General features: G+C 39.2%; 1 protein-coding gene across 1 annotated transcript in view; it reads left to right on the top strand.

Annotated features, from left to right (window-relative positions):
- snx29 (sorting nexin 29) overlaps positions 1 to 17,624 on the top strand; it is a 114,674-nt gene that overhangs the window by 26,937 nt on the left and 70,113 nt on the right. The window contains exon 14 of the mRNA XM_087783788.1: positions 7 to 92. Within this exon, the coding sequence (XP_087639914.1) occupies positions 7 to 92 (86 nt within the window). The remainder of the gene's footprint in view (positions 1 to 6; positions 93 to 17,624) is intronic.

A 17,624-nucleotide genomic window follows, 5' to 3' on the forward strand; every position in this document is an offset into this window, starting at 1 on the left:
TTGCAGGGAGAATGAAGTTTTGAAGGTCCAGCTGAAGAAGTATGTGGGAGCAGTACAGATGCTGAAGCGGGAAGGCAGCCAGGGCAATGATGGTAACACACACCACCTTCTTTTTTTTATTTTTTCACACACATGGAAACACGAATCATCCAGTTTGTTGCAAGAATCCTCACTGTTCTCACAATATTTGACGAAAGATCGCCAAATGAAAATGCCAAACTACCTTTTTTTTATAACATGAAACAAGAGCTACAATGTTTCTAAGAGAATCCAAACACATTTGCTGTAAGTTGTGTTGTCAGGTTTTCATCTTCACCTCTTCTTCTTCTTTATCCTCTTGTGTACCTGTTGCTCCTTTTCTTTGTTCTCCATGTGTCCTTTGCACACGTATCAGGATGTCGAAGACTTAAATGTCGGATGTTGCATCCCGGACACGTGTTGAGAGATTCATGTCTACACAACCTCCTGACAGCCACACACTTGATGTCTTTCAATTTCTGCAATCACGGTTCTCTTGGCGGTCACTCACAGCTGGCTGGCTCGCCGACACTGAATTGCTCAGCGGGGGGGGGCGGGGCGGGCGGGGTGGTGCACGAGGAGATGGAAATGATGCGCCGAACCAATCGGCGTTTCTATAAACGTAGCTGCTTACGGGAAATCGCCGTCGACGGAAACCACAAGTTGATCTTGAAAAAGCTTCCGCGGTTCATCAACCGGAATCGGCGATCTGGTGTGAAATCATTAGCTTCTCGTTTTGCTACCACTTCTTCACCTGTTGACTTTCCCTTCTCTGTCATTTGTACCCTTTTTGCATTTCTTTTTTTAACCTTACACCCCTCTTGTCTCTATCTCTCTTCAATCCTTGCTCTCCTTATCCCGACAGGCGTAGTAATTCCCTATCCACGGTGGCGTCGGAATGATTTCATCCTCCCGTGCCTCTGTTTTCTTCTGCTAATGATGTGCCTCGTTCGTCACACTTTGATGTCGACTAGCGTTCGTGTGTGTTGGAGATGTTGAAGGAGGCATAATGTTCGGCAGTTTAGGGTGAGCAAAAAACCTGGATTGAAGGAAAGAGGAGGCTGAATTAATAAGCAAGCGGCTGCTTTTCCATGCGCTGTCAGCAGCCTTCATCCGGATCTCTGCGCTGGCTCGTTGAAAGTGTCTCGACGTAGTGCGGGAGCTTTCCATCTCTAATTCAGAGGAACGATCATTGACATTTCCTGTGTGGAGCAAAATCCATTCTTGATCCTCCTTCTACTCGTGCTTTAATATAGCAGGCATGTTTCTTCACATACTTCTGTGTCTTTTTCATGTCCTCTCTACTTCGACTGAACATGCATACTTTCATTTGTACTTTAGAACTAAATTGAAACGGACTTGAATGTGGGAAAATCCCAGTGCTCTTGTGTACATCATTTAGATAATGTTTGAATCAGAGACGCTATCAGATGAATCCCAAAGGAAATGTGGTGGAGTGTTGGCACTCTTGTGTACTATTAAGCAATGAAAAAGTAGAGGAATCTCCAGAGGAAAGAGCTGCGAATTCACAACAAAAATACACTTCTATGCTTAGTGTTTTAATAACATTTAGTTATTATTACCTTTATCACTATTTTATTATATTAATCTTGATAATCCTTATTTTCACTTCATCATTACCTCCAATTTTAAGTATGTGTTGCTTAATTGACGGCTGAATCTTAAAATAAGCATCTCCAGTATATTTACGCACGTTTGTGTGTATTATTTAAACTCGTGTGTAAATATACGCACTGGTAAGAATTCAGCTCATCCAATACACCAAACATTAGTACTTTCAAGTACCTTGCTGCAGATAATTACCAAATACTTTTATGATTTTTTATTTTTTCATTTTTCTTGTAAGCATTTTGAATATTTAAAAATGATTTAAAATATTTGAAATCATAATTTGAATGATCCAATCCTCAAGCGCCTTTTTTTGTTGTTGTACCTTAATTATGAGTAGATTTGCAGCTTTAACTTTTATTTCAACTCAAAGTTTTTGTATTGAAGGTTCAGCAAACTATCACATTACATACATGAATATACCAAGCATAAATTTTTATTTGTACCTTTTTACCTTTTTGCGTGTTGTATTCATATCATCAAAACGTCTCTAACCCTCAGTATGACTAACTAGTCATAACTAAACTATTGAGACATCTAGAGCTAGAACTAGACAATAATAATTTCATCATAACAGCTTAAAAGAATGCAAACGCCTTAAAAGGTTTATGTTAATATTAGATTTTTTTTTTTAAACTAAAAAATATTGTTATTCTAGTCAAAGAAAAGTAAACACTGTTTTTTTTTTTTTTAGTTGATTTTAATTAATGTGAAAATTAATAAGTAAATGTTTATTTTTTTGTGGGAATCTTGATTTTGAAATTTAAATATTCATTTTCTCTCTGAGTCAACTTAAATAATAACTAGTTACATCTTTTAAACCTGTAAACTGAAACTCTGCATTTCGCTTGTTTCTCTGGTTACTGTTCAGCTTGAAGGTCAAGTGAAGGTGTGTTTTCCTTGTCTGCGCTCGGCTTCCTTACTGTCTTAGATGTTGCTGAAATTCAGAAATTGATCTTGTGGTGTTGAAAAATAGATACGTTTGCAAGTGCTTGAAGATTGTTTGCTAAAGTTGGATTAAAGCTGAGTTCAGAGTGAAGAGTTCAGGCAGAATCATCGACTGAAGAAAAAACAAAATGATCAGAGAGAGTCTGTTTAGTAAAAAGCAGATTGTCCTTCAGGCTATAAAAGTGCTTTACCCAGGAGGCTTCATGGTTGACCAGTGGCTCTTTGACCGACTGCTTTTCCCAGAAGATGGATTCCTCATGGGAATAGTCACCGAACAACAGTCGCGGGGTTTCACTGTCTCTCCAGCAAATATAGCTGCTCACAGTCGGGTGAAATTGGCCTGCAGCGTTGTTTATGAAAAACATTGGCCTGCCAACGGTGGGAGGGGGATCAAGAGTAATTAACCCACTAAATGCTGCCGCAGCACATCCAGGAAACCAAAAGTGATCAACAAAGGGTCAGAGGTCACAGAGACTGGTGGAAGGCAATTCCCTTGCTCCCATTGTGTTGTCAAGGTCTCTGCGATGTCTCTATTCCCTCGTCTCAATACATAAAATACATTTTTTAAGATTCATGTTTCGAAAAGAAGATAAGAAGGACGCAGATAGCGTGAGAATTCAGTCAAGTATTCAGAACAGGTGAGACATTTTCCCCCTAAAACTCATAATGTCAATCTCCCTGATGGATGCGCTCTCGAAAATCCCCTTCTGCTTGTTTTCATCCGTCTTTTCTTGTTGCTCACGTCACTGTCGAGCGTTTACAGTCGCAGATCTGTGTTTGATTCATGCTGCGTTTCTCCAGCCGTTGCGTTCGCGTTTAATTCGTCCATAAATAAACCCGCTGTGGACAGGAGCTTATTCATCTCCAATAAGGAAATGGATTACACGGCCGTTTAAAACCCAATAAGCTTCCATGACTGCGCCTTGCTTTTCTCCAGCCTCCTCGACAGCCAGCGGGCTAATGAGTGAATGAGACACATTTGTCACTGCTGCCTGTACTAATAGGAGTGTGTAGCTTATTCATTACACACATAGATCTGCATTTATTGTCCTTCTGTGGGCTCCACTTTTCCCATGTGGAGACACAAGTGTTCTGTTGTGTGGTTGGTCGATTTTGCAATAAACCTGAACCCAACTTTATATGACGTATTCCAGGGTCGGGAATCTTTCCTGGTCTCAAGATTGGTTCACAAAACAGGGATGAAGTTTTGTTCTTCTGGGATTGTTTTAATTTCGCACACACACAAAATATTCATGCGTCGAATTGTTGATCAACTATTTGCAAGTCAGATTAAATGTGGTCACTGTTGAAAAAAAACCCAACAACATTTGCATCCAGTTGCCAAACAAAAAGTTGATTAACTTTCTGATTATCTTCCTTATCAAGGGTAGATCTACCAGCAGATGTGTCGCTCCAATCAATCCTCAAACTAAACACACATTGATTTATTCCGTGCGACTGCAGTTGTAATCAGACGAACACACAAGTAACAAGTGCAACATTCTGTCACTCGTTGACTGGTAAAAAAAAAACCCCTGAACTCAAATAATTGAACATGTAATTTAATCCAAAATACAAATTGAATTATTTGATAAATCATGAACTTATTGAATTTCCATGTTGATAAGTGTATACAATTTTTCTACCTGATTCCCTAAAGATATAGTTAATAACCAGAAAATCCCTCATTTAATGCTACTATCACAAACTCAATCAGCATGAAAACCATTACGTGCTTGAAAAATGTTAAATTGATGGTTGTTCTCATGGACATGTTGTTGTTCTCTGCAAAGATGGTCCCGTCAAGTGTTTCTTTTAAACAATATTTGCCCTTTTATTTTAAGTATTGACCAACCTTGACCTTTTGAGTTCAGACTCTTGATCTGTACAAGGGACGTTAATTATTTATGGTCATAATTTAGTTTGATATTTGGCTTTGTCAACCACATGCGTGTAATAACCTGACACACATTGTTTTTATATCATGTCAAAGTGTAGCACCAGAGGGAGGGACAGCATGTGCTTGTCCTTTACAAACCTGTATTTGTTGTTGTCTGTCCAGTTGTGTGTTTCTGGTATATCTGCCTCATCTTGGGCTTCTAAACAAAATAAAGCAGTTTTACAGTTTCTTGTTGCTCAGCAATTACTAGCCATTGAAGATTTCCTCAAATTGTCCCCAACCTTTTTTTTGCACACTGGACCGGATTAATATCGACACAATCTTTATGGGCCGACATTCGGATACTATTGATAGTAAAAATAAATCGTAGAAAGTTTGTGTTTTCACAAGTTAATTTTTGAGTTAACTTAACTGGAATGAGCGTCTTTACGTGTCAAGAGTCACAGACTAATCTTACTTCAGACAGTAGTTATGAATGGAGCAGGAATCATTTTTCTTCCTCCCCTGTAACAAATGCCTCACGGACCGGTAGTGGTCCCGAGACGAGGGGTTGGGATCGACTGGAGCACCTTTTTGTCAATGTCTGTACTGTGTAAAATAGCTACGTGTTTGTGAAAGCATGCCTGAATGTGTGTACTATGTACCCAAAATGCTGGTCCTACTTTCACAACCCTAAGGAAAAATAAAAAGTGCAGATGAGTTTCATCAGCTTACTTTTTAGCCGTTGACAAAAAACAACCCAATTATTGGATTAATGTGTGGGTTTGTGTTTTGGTTGTGTGTTTGTGTCGCCTCACACCGTGTGAATTCAAGGTGTCGTGGACAAGTCTATTCAGGGCTTTAATTAAAGCCGGCGTCAGTGTCTCTTGGTGAGGAATTGATTGGTATTTAAGTAGTTTATGTTGTGAACTTCTATGGATCCCAGAGGGTTGAGGGTAGAAAGATGATGATGACTCACACGGTGTACATTAATTGTCCTCGCAAGTACCGCCGTAGCCTGTTATAAAAAGACAAGAAACTGTGGGTTTTTGGCGCGATTTTCCCCTTTAGGTTTGCCATGAACAGATTGGACGTGTTTACCGACTGCAAAGGTGTGAGGGATTCTCTTTCGAGGGCAATCTGTTTGCATGTATGACCAGATAGGCTCATATTATTAGAGAGTAATTATCTTCCTGGCACAGGAGAGGTGACAAAACAATAGATTTGTAGCAGTCCTGGCCAGCTGGTCATGGTCTGAAGGAGACCCTGGTGCCCGGATGGATGTGGCACTGCTGTCATTTCTCTCGGCACCTCCGCATGAGCGCCGCAGGGGTGTGTGGGTAATTTCATCACCTGGATAAGCCTATGCTAATGAACATTTTAATCTTCTTATTTGCCAGAACCCGCCGGGTGTCGTCATGTCCACCTTATCCTGGAGATAATTTGGAAAAAGTCTGAAGGGAGTTTCCTCGTTTTTTCCATTGAAAGAAAAGGACAGAGTCTGGTGTCCAAGTTTTCTCGGAGGGCCACGTTTAATGGAGTGAAAACCAACAGTGGCCAAATTTGAAAGGTTGCCACCAGAAGGAGTTGGACCAGCAACCTAAATGATTACAGTGAAATGTAAATTAAACAATGTACTTTTTTATAGTGTACAAATCTAATCCTGATAATATATTCACAACATATTTAAGTAATGTAAAATGATACCAAAACATAGGTAGAAATGTAATGCTTGAATGGTACAAATACAGTAAAAACACACTCAAAAATACTGTATTTCTTCACCTTTTTTGTAATGTGATTATTAACGGTTAGAGGTTATTGAACTTTGAAGTTCTCTCAGCTTCTTTTCTCTACATATTTAAACCGCCTGAAAGATAAAAGTTTGATGAAATCCGTTTATTCAGTCCTTCATGCTTGAGGATCTTCACTAGTAAACACACGTGCATGTTAATCTTTCCAAGATCTACCTCTCCATCCTTCCGTCTATCTTCTGTCTCGCTGCCTTATCTTAGGAAGAGCGATTGCATCTCCTCTCGGCTCACCTGCACCTGCCCTGCAGCTGATGTTGGGCCCAGTGTTGCATGAGCACAGGAAAGGCTTACCATCAATTTCCTGCATGACTACCCAAGATTATGATAACGGAGCAAAAAAATCCTACTTTTGGATGCAGTCCGGCAGAGTGAGGACTAAACGCTCAGGGCTCCAGGGAGCAGAAGTCCCAAACAGCCAAGAAAGGCTGATGTGAGATTGTTGCACTGTTGTTCTATCCAGGTGCATCTTTTGTCGCCGCTTCAGGGCGTAGCTGTGTGAAGTTGTGAGAAAGTGTGTCAGTGTGGTTAATGTCATCTTGTGTGCTCCAGTGTTTTTGAGATATTTTTGTTTTCCAGGCATTGAAATACCTCAAAGGCGTGTTACACGTGTGATGAATCCTTTACACCGGAAAATGTTTTCTGGATGAAAGCCAGGAAATATTGGGTTGCCAACAGCTAACTGACTGTATTTAAGTTGAATTGCAACTTTTGTGTTGATTTAAGTGTGTTTTGAATGGATGTTGTACTCATCAGTATCGGTCTGTTTGTACAAAACTCTCTTTTCATTGCGATATTGACATAAGAAAATAGGCTTAAGCCCCGCCCACTGAGAATGCTTCCCTATTTCTTTTCTTATTTTATTTTGATTTATTTTTTATGAAAAATTGCTGTATTTGCTGTGACTAATTGGAAACAAAAACAATTTCCCGTAGGAGACCTCCTGAGGGATCAATGAAGTTCTACCTAAAAATATTTTCGGAGGTGAAATCTTGTTTACCATAACCACACCCACTCTTATGTGATTGGTCGAACGTCAATTGTGATCGCACATCATCAATCCAGGAAGTCTCAACCTCCAAGGGACTCGTTGTATAAACAAAGCGGGCGTGATAACAGCTTGCTGGAGGAGTGAAGATATTATTACGTCATGATGGCTCTCGTAACCTCTTGTTCGCGGAGATTTCAGACGGTGGGAGAATTTTATTAGGTAATAACTTAGAAACATTTTCATGATGAGGGACTCACTGCATCTTCAGCATTTCAATCACGTTATTGTGATCATTAAAAGCTATGAAATGACATTCTTTGCTTTATTGTGTTCATGTGCATGTTGGAGAAACTGCTGGTTCACTGGAGTGGCGGAGAGTTTTCTCCACCCGGGCCACTTGGATGTTAATTGGAGCTGATCGGTGCACCGTGACAACCCGGTGTCCTTCACACAGAGTTGATAATGAAATTGAAGGAGCATCTGTCTCTGGTGTCGTTTCCGCCTGCGCGCGTGGATAATTCAGGATGTGAAGCTTCATTGACTCGGACAGTATGATTTTCAGCGTTGGGTCAGGACTGTTTTCATGTCTGTTATTTGTGGGTCATCAATATTTCGTAAGTAGGAAAATGAATTCTCAATCTAATGCAGAAGTTGTCGTGAAGTGATCTCCAGCTTCCTGTAATCCTGTTGAGAATAAAGATGTTGAAATGGTGAGACTCGCTCGTACTCCAGGCAAGAAAACACACAGAAAGCACAAATTAATCAATTTAATCCTGGCTTATTCTCAAAAATGAACACCATACATCAACGGAAGATTAACGCTGTACAGATAATGACATTTCTATTATATAACACTCCAGACTTTCCCAAAATACTGAGAGCCCTCTGGAGCCACTCTCAAGGAACCTCAACTATTGGTGCAACTAAATTGTCACATTTGAGATTAACTCTCCAAACGTGGGCGTAATCTGCTTCCAGTGAAGCGTCTCAGTTTGATTGTGAGTTCCACTTTTCTTTTTTCCCAGGCCTGCTGGGATTTGGATGGGAATATTTAGATCCTCACACAGATGACTATCGTTCAGCTGCTTTTTATATATTTGGAGTCCCACTGAGCCTTTGAAAAAAAAAACGCTGCAACTGTCTTCTGAGCAAGTCCCACAAATCTTTTCTTTTCCACTGTCCTCGCCTCACAGCACCCCCCCCCCCCGCCATCTTGTGTGTTTGTTTGCTTGATTCTTTTGTAAGGTGTTTATCTTGATAGTTTGTCTCAATCTTGAAGCAGCTCAGCCTTGTGTTTGGAGTGCATCAGTGTGATAAAGCATGTAGAAGGAGGATTCAATCTGTCTTCACTTGAACATCTCTGTGTATCTGCAGCAAAGCATCGTCCACTTGTTTCACCGTTTAGTTGCATTAACCTCACACCGGTGGAGACCGGACGTTCTTCTCGTTTGTTCTTTGCTAACATTTAGTCACAGCTCATGTTTTCTGCGTATTATGTGTGGTGTGTTGAGGTCAAGTTTTTTTCTTAACAAAATAGTTCAAAAATCAAATTCAAAGCACAAATGGGCTTTGAGTATATTTCCATTGCACTAGACACACTAGTCTGCGTTTTGTTCCCTCAGTATTATTATGGGACTGAATTATGAGTCACTCTTGCGACTTCCTGACTTTGTTTTTTATATGACGATTTTACTTGCATGTTGAATGTCTGTAACTAAACCAAAATCAGTAATGATGCCATGCAAAATCTGGCGATACAGAAGCAATTACGATGCTATGTTGCGATACTGTAGGAAAAATATATTAGTATTATTTCCAAGTACTTGAATCTGGTGATGCAGAATTAACAGAACACATCACTCTTAATGGAGTTTTAACATCTTTTTTTTTTTTTTCAAAGCAAACTATGTCCAAACAACAGCTTTGAACCCAGCAGGAGTTGACTGTATCCTCCTGTCCTTGGTCATCACTCGGATCTCGCAGGATTTCATTGTTAGCTGCCGAAACTGCCAGCTGGAAATTGAATTGCAACACAAAATAAACGAACTCTGTTAATATTTGTAAATGGAAAAAAAAACAAAAATCATTGGTACACGATATAAAAAAAATAGAATATTACTGAACAAAATATATATAAGAATTAGAAAAATGCAAACAGTGCTATGAAATATTGATGCAATCTATCAGTATTTTCTCAAACCCCTACTGTTTGTCAGAACCCGTGCCATGATGGATGGCAACAAATATCATTATCCATTCCTATCTCCATGTGTCTATGATAGAGAAGGATCTATGGAAATTAGAGTGTTGAATAAAGAAGAAGCGGTGCTTCCCATCATGTCAAGCTCCTCATCTTCTCTTCCAAAGACATCCTAGTCCAGGTCAAACGCCTCGCATCATTACTGAAGAGCTGGCTAGGGCTTTGTCTATCTCCTGTAGGCTTTACTTTTCCATCCGACCAAATGAACGACTCCGGAATACTGATGAAGAGCTGGAGTGGATTAAGAGGTCTACTCAGAGCCAGCCTGTCGTTTACAACTTGTGTCCTTTAACCTGCATTAAGGGGAATCGATTTCTACTGGTGGACTCCAGAAGAGATAAACCCCAAAGAGGTGACCCCGGACACGCAAGAGAAAGCATGTTGAAAGAAACTGAAAGCGGTGAGCAGTGACGCCCCTTAGAGTCGGATTTTCAAATATGTAAACCCAAAGATTCGTTCAATGGAACACTGGTTATTTCATATCTAATCAGTATTCTACACAGACACGCATGTAAGGTTTATATTAAAAGGACATAAAGATAAGAAGAATGTTACGATTACAGCAGCGAGAGAAACCAATCCTCCAACTCAAAACACTAATGATGGCATAATATCAGGCAGCAGGGACGACAAAATGTAAATCTTTGAGTCATACTGTATCAATTAGGAGCTTTTATTGAACAGGAGGAGCTACTGTAGAAACAGGACACTCTTAATACCGCACCACACTTACTTATGGTGCCAACAACAGGACATTAAATACCCATGATTCACAGGGGCACCATCGTTCGTCTCACTGAAGTACCAGAACAGGGGTATTTAACTTGTTGGAACAATAACCTGTACCTTCCCAGCCCTTTGTATCAAGTGGTGTACAGGTACCAATTCAGAGCATTTTGAAAATATTAAGTTGTTTTTTAAACCTTTCAATTCTGATATATGGATCTATTAGGTCACTCTGTTTGAAAAGACATTATCTTATCTTCCCGCCCCAGATGTTTTTATTTGTTCAGGCTTTTCCTTGATTTTCTGGAACTCCTTTAAAGTATATACTTTATTGAATATTGTTTTGATTGTTTAAGCGCTTTGTGACCCTGGTCTGGAAAAGCGCTATATAAATAAAAATTACTTACTTACTTACATAGTTTGATGCAAACCTTTCAACGCCAACTTTGGCTTTACGTTGTTAATCGCTTCCTATTTTGACTTAAAGTCCAGTTTTGAGAAATGTTTGAATTGTAAAAGAAAAACTCAAAAACAAAAACTTGAGTCTGTGGAAACTCGGTGTATATTAACGTATCTGCAAAAATGACATGTGTGACATGCTAGAGATATGGCAACGCATCAATTTCATGTATTTAACCAGTTTGTGATGGATTGCGCAATCAGTGGTGAGGATTAGCCCATCTTGTCATTCCTGTATTTGGACAGGAATGATGCACATTTTTGACAATGCAAATTATTCACATCAATCATACCTAGAGACGAAAAAAACAAAAAATAACATACATTTTATGTTCTTCGCTCATCATGTTGACAGGTGAGGCTTTGACTCACCTGCCTCCCCTGACTGCACGTCCTTGGTGTCGAGTCGTAGTCAAACCCCTTTACATTTGATTCAGTCCTTTGATTCATCCACTTCTTCTTCTTCTGTGATTTGAAGAAATCATCACAAATGTGTAACTTGTGATGAATAATGACACAACGCATTTGAAAGTCTCTTTTGTGCTCGTGGCGTCGTCCTATTAGCACGAGCAGCGTTCCCCGGCGCTGGATCCATCTCCAGAGGTGCGCCGGAGATCAAGAGGAATCACTCGGTTTGGAGAGTCGTGGCGGCACAAGTTTAGTGAGTTTGTTTCTCGGCAAACCGGTGATGAAAGATGAGCTCATCCAGGCTCTTAATTTACTTATCAATATTCATTCCCAGCCTCACCTTGATCATCAACTTTGATTTATGATTCACAAGACGAGCTGCTGCTTCTTAGGATGGAGAAAAGGGTTCAAGTTAGAATATCATTTGTTTTTTCTACCCAGAGTACCCAAAGAAAACCACATGAACCAGGGGAATAGTTTTGCCTTTCCACAGATACAGTCAGTGATTTTTCTGGTTGATAACACAACCTGCTGAGCAGGGTCTGGTGAGCTGTTGAGATTCTCTTCAGCTTCATGGTCTCACCCAGATACCCTCACATCCTCACTTCTATCTGAGTATATGTGCACTGACTCTCTGAGTTTCTGTAATGTTTGCATGGTTTTAAAATGCATTTTGGTTACCAAGTGACTCACAAATTAAATGCAATAGTTACGTTTTTATCATCTTAGTTTGAATGCAGATGAATTAAATTTGATCATATCTGTTTGTATTTACATTTTTAAATCTATGCCTGTTGAGTGTTTGTCACGATACTAAAACTGCTAAATTGATATTGATAACCAGGCACCATCAATGTCGTTATAAATCATCACAGGGATAGAAAATACTTAAAAAATGTGTTAACATGAAAAACATAATTACAGAAAATAACAGTCAATAATGAGAAAAAATCAGGAAAATCATGTTTTTACTTGTATAAATGCTCAATAAATAACCCAAATATAAGGTATAGTATAGTTTAATACGCTATGATTGAATGATTATTCTTTTAACTTGGGAATAATAATGAAATAATATTTTAACATTAAGATGTAGATGTTGTTTGAAACTGACGCCTACAAAAAAACGTACATAGTGAAAAAGAAAACTAGCTTTGGAACGTTTATTTGACTGTTAAACTTAGTAAGACTGGTACCAACTATTTTACAAATTGGCAAATATTTAAAATAAGCTCAGTTAAAGGATTATGTCACTGGGAATATTGAGCAGAAAAGTGTGTTTTCATGTCTTCTGTGGACCAAAAACATGGCACAAACCAAAGTACTGGTTCGGTTGTATGGAATTGAGTGTGTATACTCAATCTTGTCACGATGCTTTACACCCTTTGACAAGCGAACACCGTCCATTAAACCCTGAGTCACGCTTCCTGCCTTGCATTAATGACCAGTCCTCGACGAACACGTACTTCGCTGATACTGCGGTTACATCTCACGCTTGGTGTACGACGCATGACCACATGCTTACCTTAGTTATGGTGCTCCGTCATATGCTCATATAAAATGGAAGAGTAAAAAATGAAATGTATATATATATATGTACATTTGCTCACTTCCTAATTTCTTATTTTAAAACAAAAAAAAGTAAAAAATGTTGGTAATGGCTAAGAATGGGTAATGTCCTTTTAAAACGAACTGAATAAACTATTGATTTATATCTGCATTCACAGAAAATTGTCCAATTATTAACCATTATAAAGTACTTACTTGCACCTTGTTTATAGATATTTCACCTATAATAGCATGAAAAGATGGAGTTCACAGTAGAAAACACTTATTTACAGAAGCAAAAATGTAAAAAATATACTAGTATTAATAGCATGTATAACACAATTACTCAAAAATTAGTATTTTATGTTAATTAAGATGCTGTTAATACTTGTAGGTTATTGTTTTCTACCCAGTAGAAAGAGACTTCATCACGTCATAACCGTTCAAATTAAAAAACTATTTTTGAGTAATTAAAAAGCTATTAATACTTGTATACTACTTTAAAAGAGACAATATTATTAATATTAAATTACTTATCTTATAGTACTTACACCTAATAAGGGTGCGAATTTAGTTTTTTACCAAAATAAATATTGAATAACTTCTTTATTTCCTGTTAATAGTCAGTAAATAAGGTGTTGTTCAGTGGTAACTCTTATCATGCCACTATCTTAGTGGCATGATGAGATTTATATATGAACAAGGTTTGAGTTAGTACATTATAACGGTTAATAAGTGGCTATTTTGCTATGATACACATAAGTAGCTTATTAATACTGTAGTGGATATGTACTATCTGAACTACAACAAGAGACGCATCACAAGGTATCGCAAACTAAAGCTAAAGCTGAAAACATGTTACTTAAAATAAATATAAAGTCTTCCAAACGAATTGAAGAAAATTAACAATTATTTATTAATATCCCCTTTTATTATTCTCTATATTTCTGCTTTGACCTTCTTCAAGTTAAGGATAGTTTCGAGTCAGTATAATTCCTTCATCAAAGCCCTTTGGTAACAGTTGTAAGATAGTTTTTAAAGCCCAACTGTTGACTGCATTTCAAACCGAACCACCATTTCTTCCTCACACTCCCGTGAGTCGACTCCTGACTTTTCTCTAATTAAACAAAATCTCTTTGACAGCTCCCTACTGGCCCTTTGAAATGTCTAAAATAAGAGAAAATTACTTCTCCGCACAAAGTCAAGAGTTGATGATAATCACTCGCGTAAGAATAATACAACTTTTATTCCTGTTTTATTTTTAAAAAACGTCCTACCTCAGTGAACCGACTCAAGGAAGCTTATTTAATAACACCATTTGCATCGACTTCCATGAGTAAAATATTTAATACTCACTCAAGACTCGTGCAATCTCTTATCCATACCTCTCCTTTGCATCCATTTTTCCTTCACGCGTGGTACGTCTTGCCGTCTTTTGTTTTTGCACTCACGTTCGTTCTCAATCAGCATGAATAATCCAGGCTAATGTGGCGTGCATCCGCAGATAGGAAAGCGCAGGCGTATGTATATTTGATTATCTCCTGGACATTTGCGGCCATATTGCAGTAGCAGCATGCTAATGTATATACGGAACCTTTCTTGGGCGCCTCGGCTTTCAAGAATACCGTATTAGGGTTTTGTTGGTGAGCGAAAAAGCAACACATAAGTACACTCAAGCGCATTGTTACTTGTTCCTTTCATCCCCGCATGTGAGAAAAGCTTCTGAAGTGTTCTCTAAAATAAACATGAATATGGAAAGAAATGGCGGCACGTAGAAGACTTCCGCTTCTTTTTAAACCGGGGGATGTTTAATGAGTGTGTGCGTTTGCTTTTCCCCGATGTTATCATTGTCATGCAGATGCCACGCGTCACCGCCGCAGCGGGGGTCACATTCTCCACTTTGGAGATTAAACACTCTAATGAAACAAGTTTTTTGGGGAGCCCGAGTTTACCGTTGTCGTCTTGGATGAGTGCGACTGAAGTGGAAGAGTTTACAAAACACACAAGTCTCGCCGCTGATGCCACGAGCGGCGGGGAAGCAGATGGTGCTGATTGGAAGTCGACGCAGCCTCCAGTGATCAGATTCGCAGCCCGAGTTAACATAGTTTGACGAAACTTTTCGTGTCGAGATGTTTCCGTCATGTTCTGGCTTTCAGTCGTACGGATGGTTATCGGGTGCAACATGTAAATGCCCTCAAAACTATTCCTTTTATTAAAATCATCTGTCACGTACCAAACCCTATCGTGATAGGATGATCTTGCTATTACAAATATATTGTTTCCTTAAGGTTTTAGCTTTTAATCTTTTCCGGAGCCAAGGTCAATAGTATTTCCCCACACATTTAGATGTAATCTTTTAAAATACAAAACATGGAGTTAACCTCGCTTGTTGTTGTCTGAGTGGTTAAGATGGATTCATCCGTTTGATGATGAAACTTTGAACCATTGATCAGAATATGAAGGTTTTTTTTATGGCTTTTTCACTGAAGTTGTCTTGTCTATCCTCATCTTTAATTCAAAGCGTTCTCCTCTGTCAAACATCTGCCATTTCATCTCACAGTTCTGTTTAGGGACTCTGGAAGTTAACAATGCAAACATCTGTCAACATTTAGGTTTTTTTTCCCCAGTTGTTGGATTAGATTCACTGATCAGAATGTAAATAGAATATATGCTTATTTACTGCTGTAAAGTTTCCCTGGAACGATGTGCATAAATATTTAGAATGAAATTAACTTTGCGATGCCTTCGGGCCTGAATTCCCTTTCTTTAAGGAGTCTGATAATGGAGTTAAAAAGTTAAACTCTACACTAGTCGCTCTGAAACACAACTTGAAGTTTTTGTTTTTCACCTTTTCTCCCTCGTTTGGCTTTTTCTCTTCACCAAGCCGAGCTGCGAACACGGTGCGATGACCACTGCAGGGTTGAGATGTTCGTGTCTGCCTCGCTTCATATTTTAAAAAGTGTGTGATCCTTCGGAATACCCAGCTGCTGCTCAACGCGTCTACATTTATTCGCAGCTGGGCTGCTCGCGTTCCATTAAAAATGAATTAACCTGTTTACAGATCTTCTGTTGGATTCATCGTTAAGGTGCGCCTCAACGTATCGAGTCGTGCAACAACAAAGTGCATTTTTGAATCACTTTCTAAAAAAGTTTTTTTTACTTGTTTATCAAATTCAATGGTACAAACTTTGTGCATGATGTAAGATGATTAATTTATTTTCTGCTGCTGATTCCCATGTGAGGGTTGCAGGGTGGCGAATGGCCCAGCTACTCGGGGCGAGAGGTGGGAGACACCCTGTACAGAGAAACACCATCGTTCTAACACACACACACTCGCACCTAAAGATTATATACCAATGTTTTTGGACTGTAGGAGGAAACCAGAGGGTCTGGATTAAACCCCTGCAAACCCATAGCGTAATTGCCATTATGACAAGGTAGAAATATCGTATAATTCTGATTATTCATGCATTGTTACAATATCGTGTTAGTGGTCATGATAGCAAATGGATCCACATGATTGGGCTACCGCTAACATTAGAGGTTTCACATTAACTTAATGAAAGAATTTAACTTTTTCTTCAGTCAATTTCTTAACCGGTACTTCAAAGCCTCGACATCAGGGTTTTATTCCAGATTGTTGGACGATAAATTGTCTTTTATTTCCATCTATTTCAACCAACTCTGACTGATTAATTAAATAATATAACTTAAAAAATCAGGCATCAAAAGTAGCTTTCTTATGTTGGTGAGAAAGTATGAGAATGAGATCTTGGAAGTTGGTCTCCTCAATTATTCCCAAAGTAATCGCTCGAAGAGTTCCATCAAAGGTTTTCTGTGAACCTGCACTTGACATGGTTGAAAGTCAAGCTTACCAATGCTGGTCAGCCTGTTTTCTATTCACCAATAGATGGCACTGTGGCCACGATTCTTTAGCCCCGTCCTCAGCCGCCTGCTCTTACTGTCTTGACAGACTGAACCGCTGACACACCAGAGTAATGTAGAGTTACAGTAATGACCCGCACAGAAAATGAGATGTATGCTGCTAAACAGTTTGGAAAGACGTCTTGTTCCACTCAGCCGCGCGTTGACCTCGCCGACACTCCAACCTGATTTGACGACGGCATTGACTAATGATACTGAGGAAGAGGTGGGAAGATAGGACAGGGGAGAAAAAAAAAACGCGTCACGCGCCAACTTTCCATCTTATCTCGCCTTTTTCCGGGGTGACGGAGAGATGTGATTGATGATGCGACGAGCTTCGCTGAATTGATCAAAACTGTGGGGGCGCGAGATGTTGTGGCGCCTTCTCCTCTTGTCTCCCTGCTTTTACTCATTCTTTATTCATTTCCGCTCAATCTTCCTTATCAGGCTGTTCCTTCGATTGTTGTTTAATATATATTTAATTGTCGTAAATTATAATTTGGCCTCCAATTCGACCCCTGTTCTGCGGTCACTTCACTACCATGCTGCGGGTCAATGCCCCCCATCTACGATGGGCGACCTCTGCATCTGGTCACTGACGTGGCCCGTCCAGCTGTAGTCGCTGTGTGTGTGTGTTTGTGTTCCTAGGAAACACACACCACTTTTTTTTTTTTTTTTCTTTTATGCTTCGCTTCACTTCAAGTGTAAAGCACTTTGTGTTGCATTTTCTCTGCATGAAAGGAGCTCTTCGTATAAAGATTGATTGACTGGTTATATTGAAGTGACACCAAGAGTAAGAAAACAAGTGTTAACCTTCACATAATACAACAGCGGAGATTCTGACAAGGAAACAACGGTGTAACAAATATTATGGTTTACATTTCAAAGGTCGGGGCTACCAATAATGTTCAGGCCACTAGTGTAAGCACTAATTCTCTGTGTATTCAACAAAAACACAATCATAATAATGGCTGAGTAGAAGTCATAAAGATGCCTAAAGATGTTTACCTGACCTCTGTAAGT

The sequence above is a fragment of the Callionymus lyra genome, chromosome 2 (assembly GCF_982586985.1).
Source record: "Callionymus lyra chromosome 2, fCalLyr1.hap1.1, whole genome shotgun sequence".
NCBI lineage: Eukaryota > Metazoa > Chordata > Actinopteri > Syngnathiformes > Callionymidae > Callionymus > Callionymus lyra.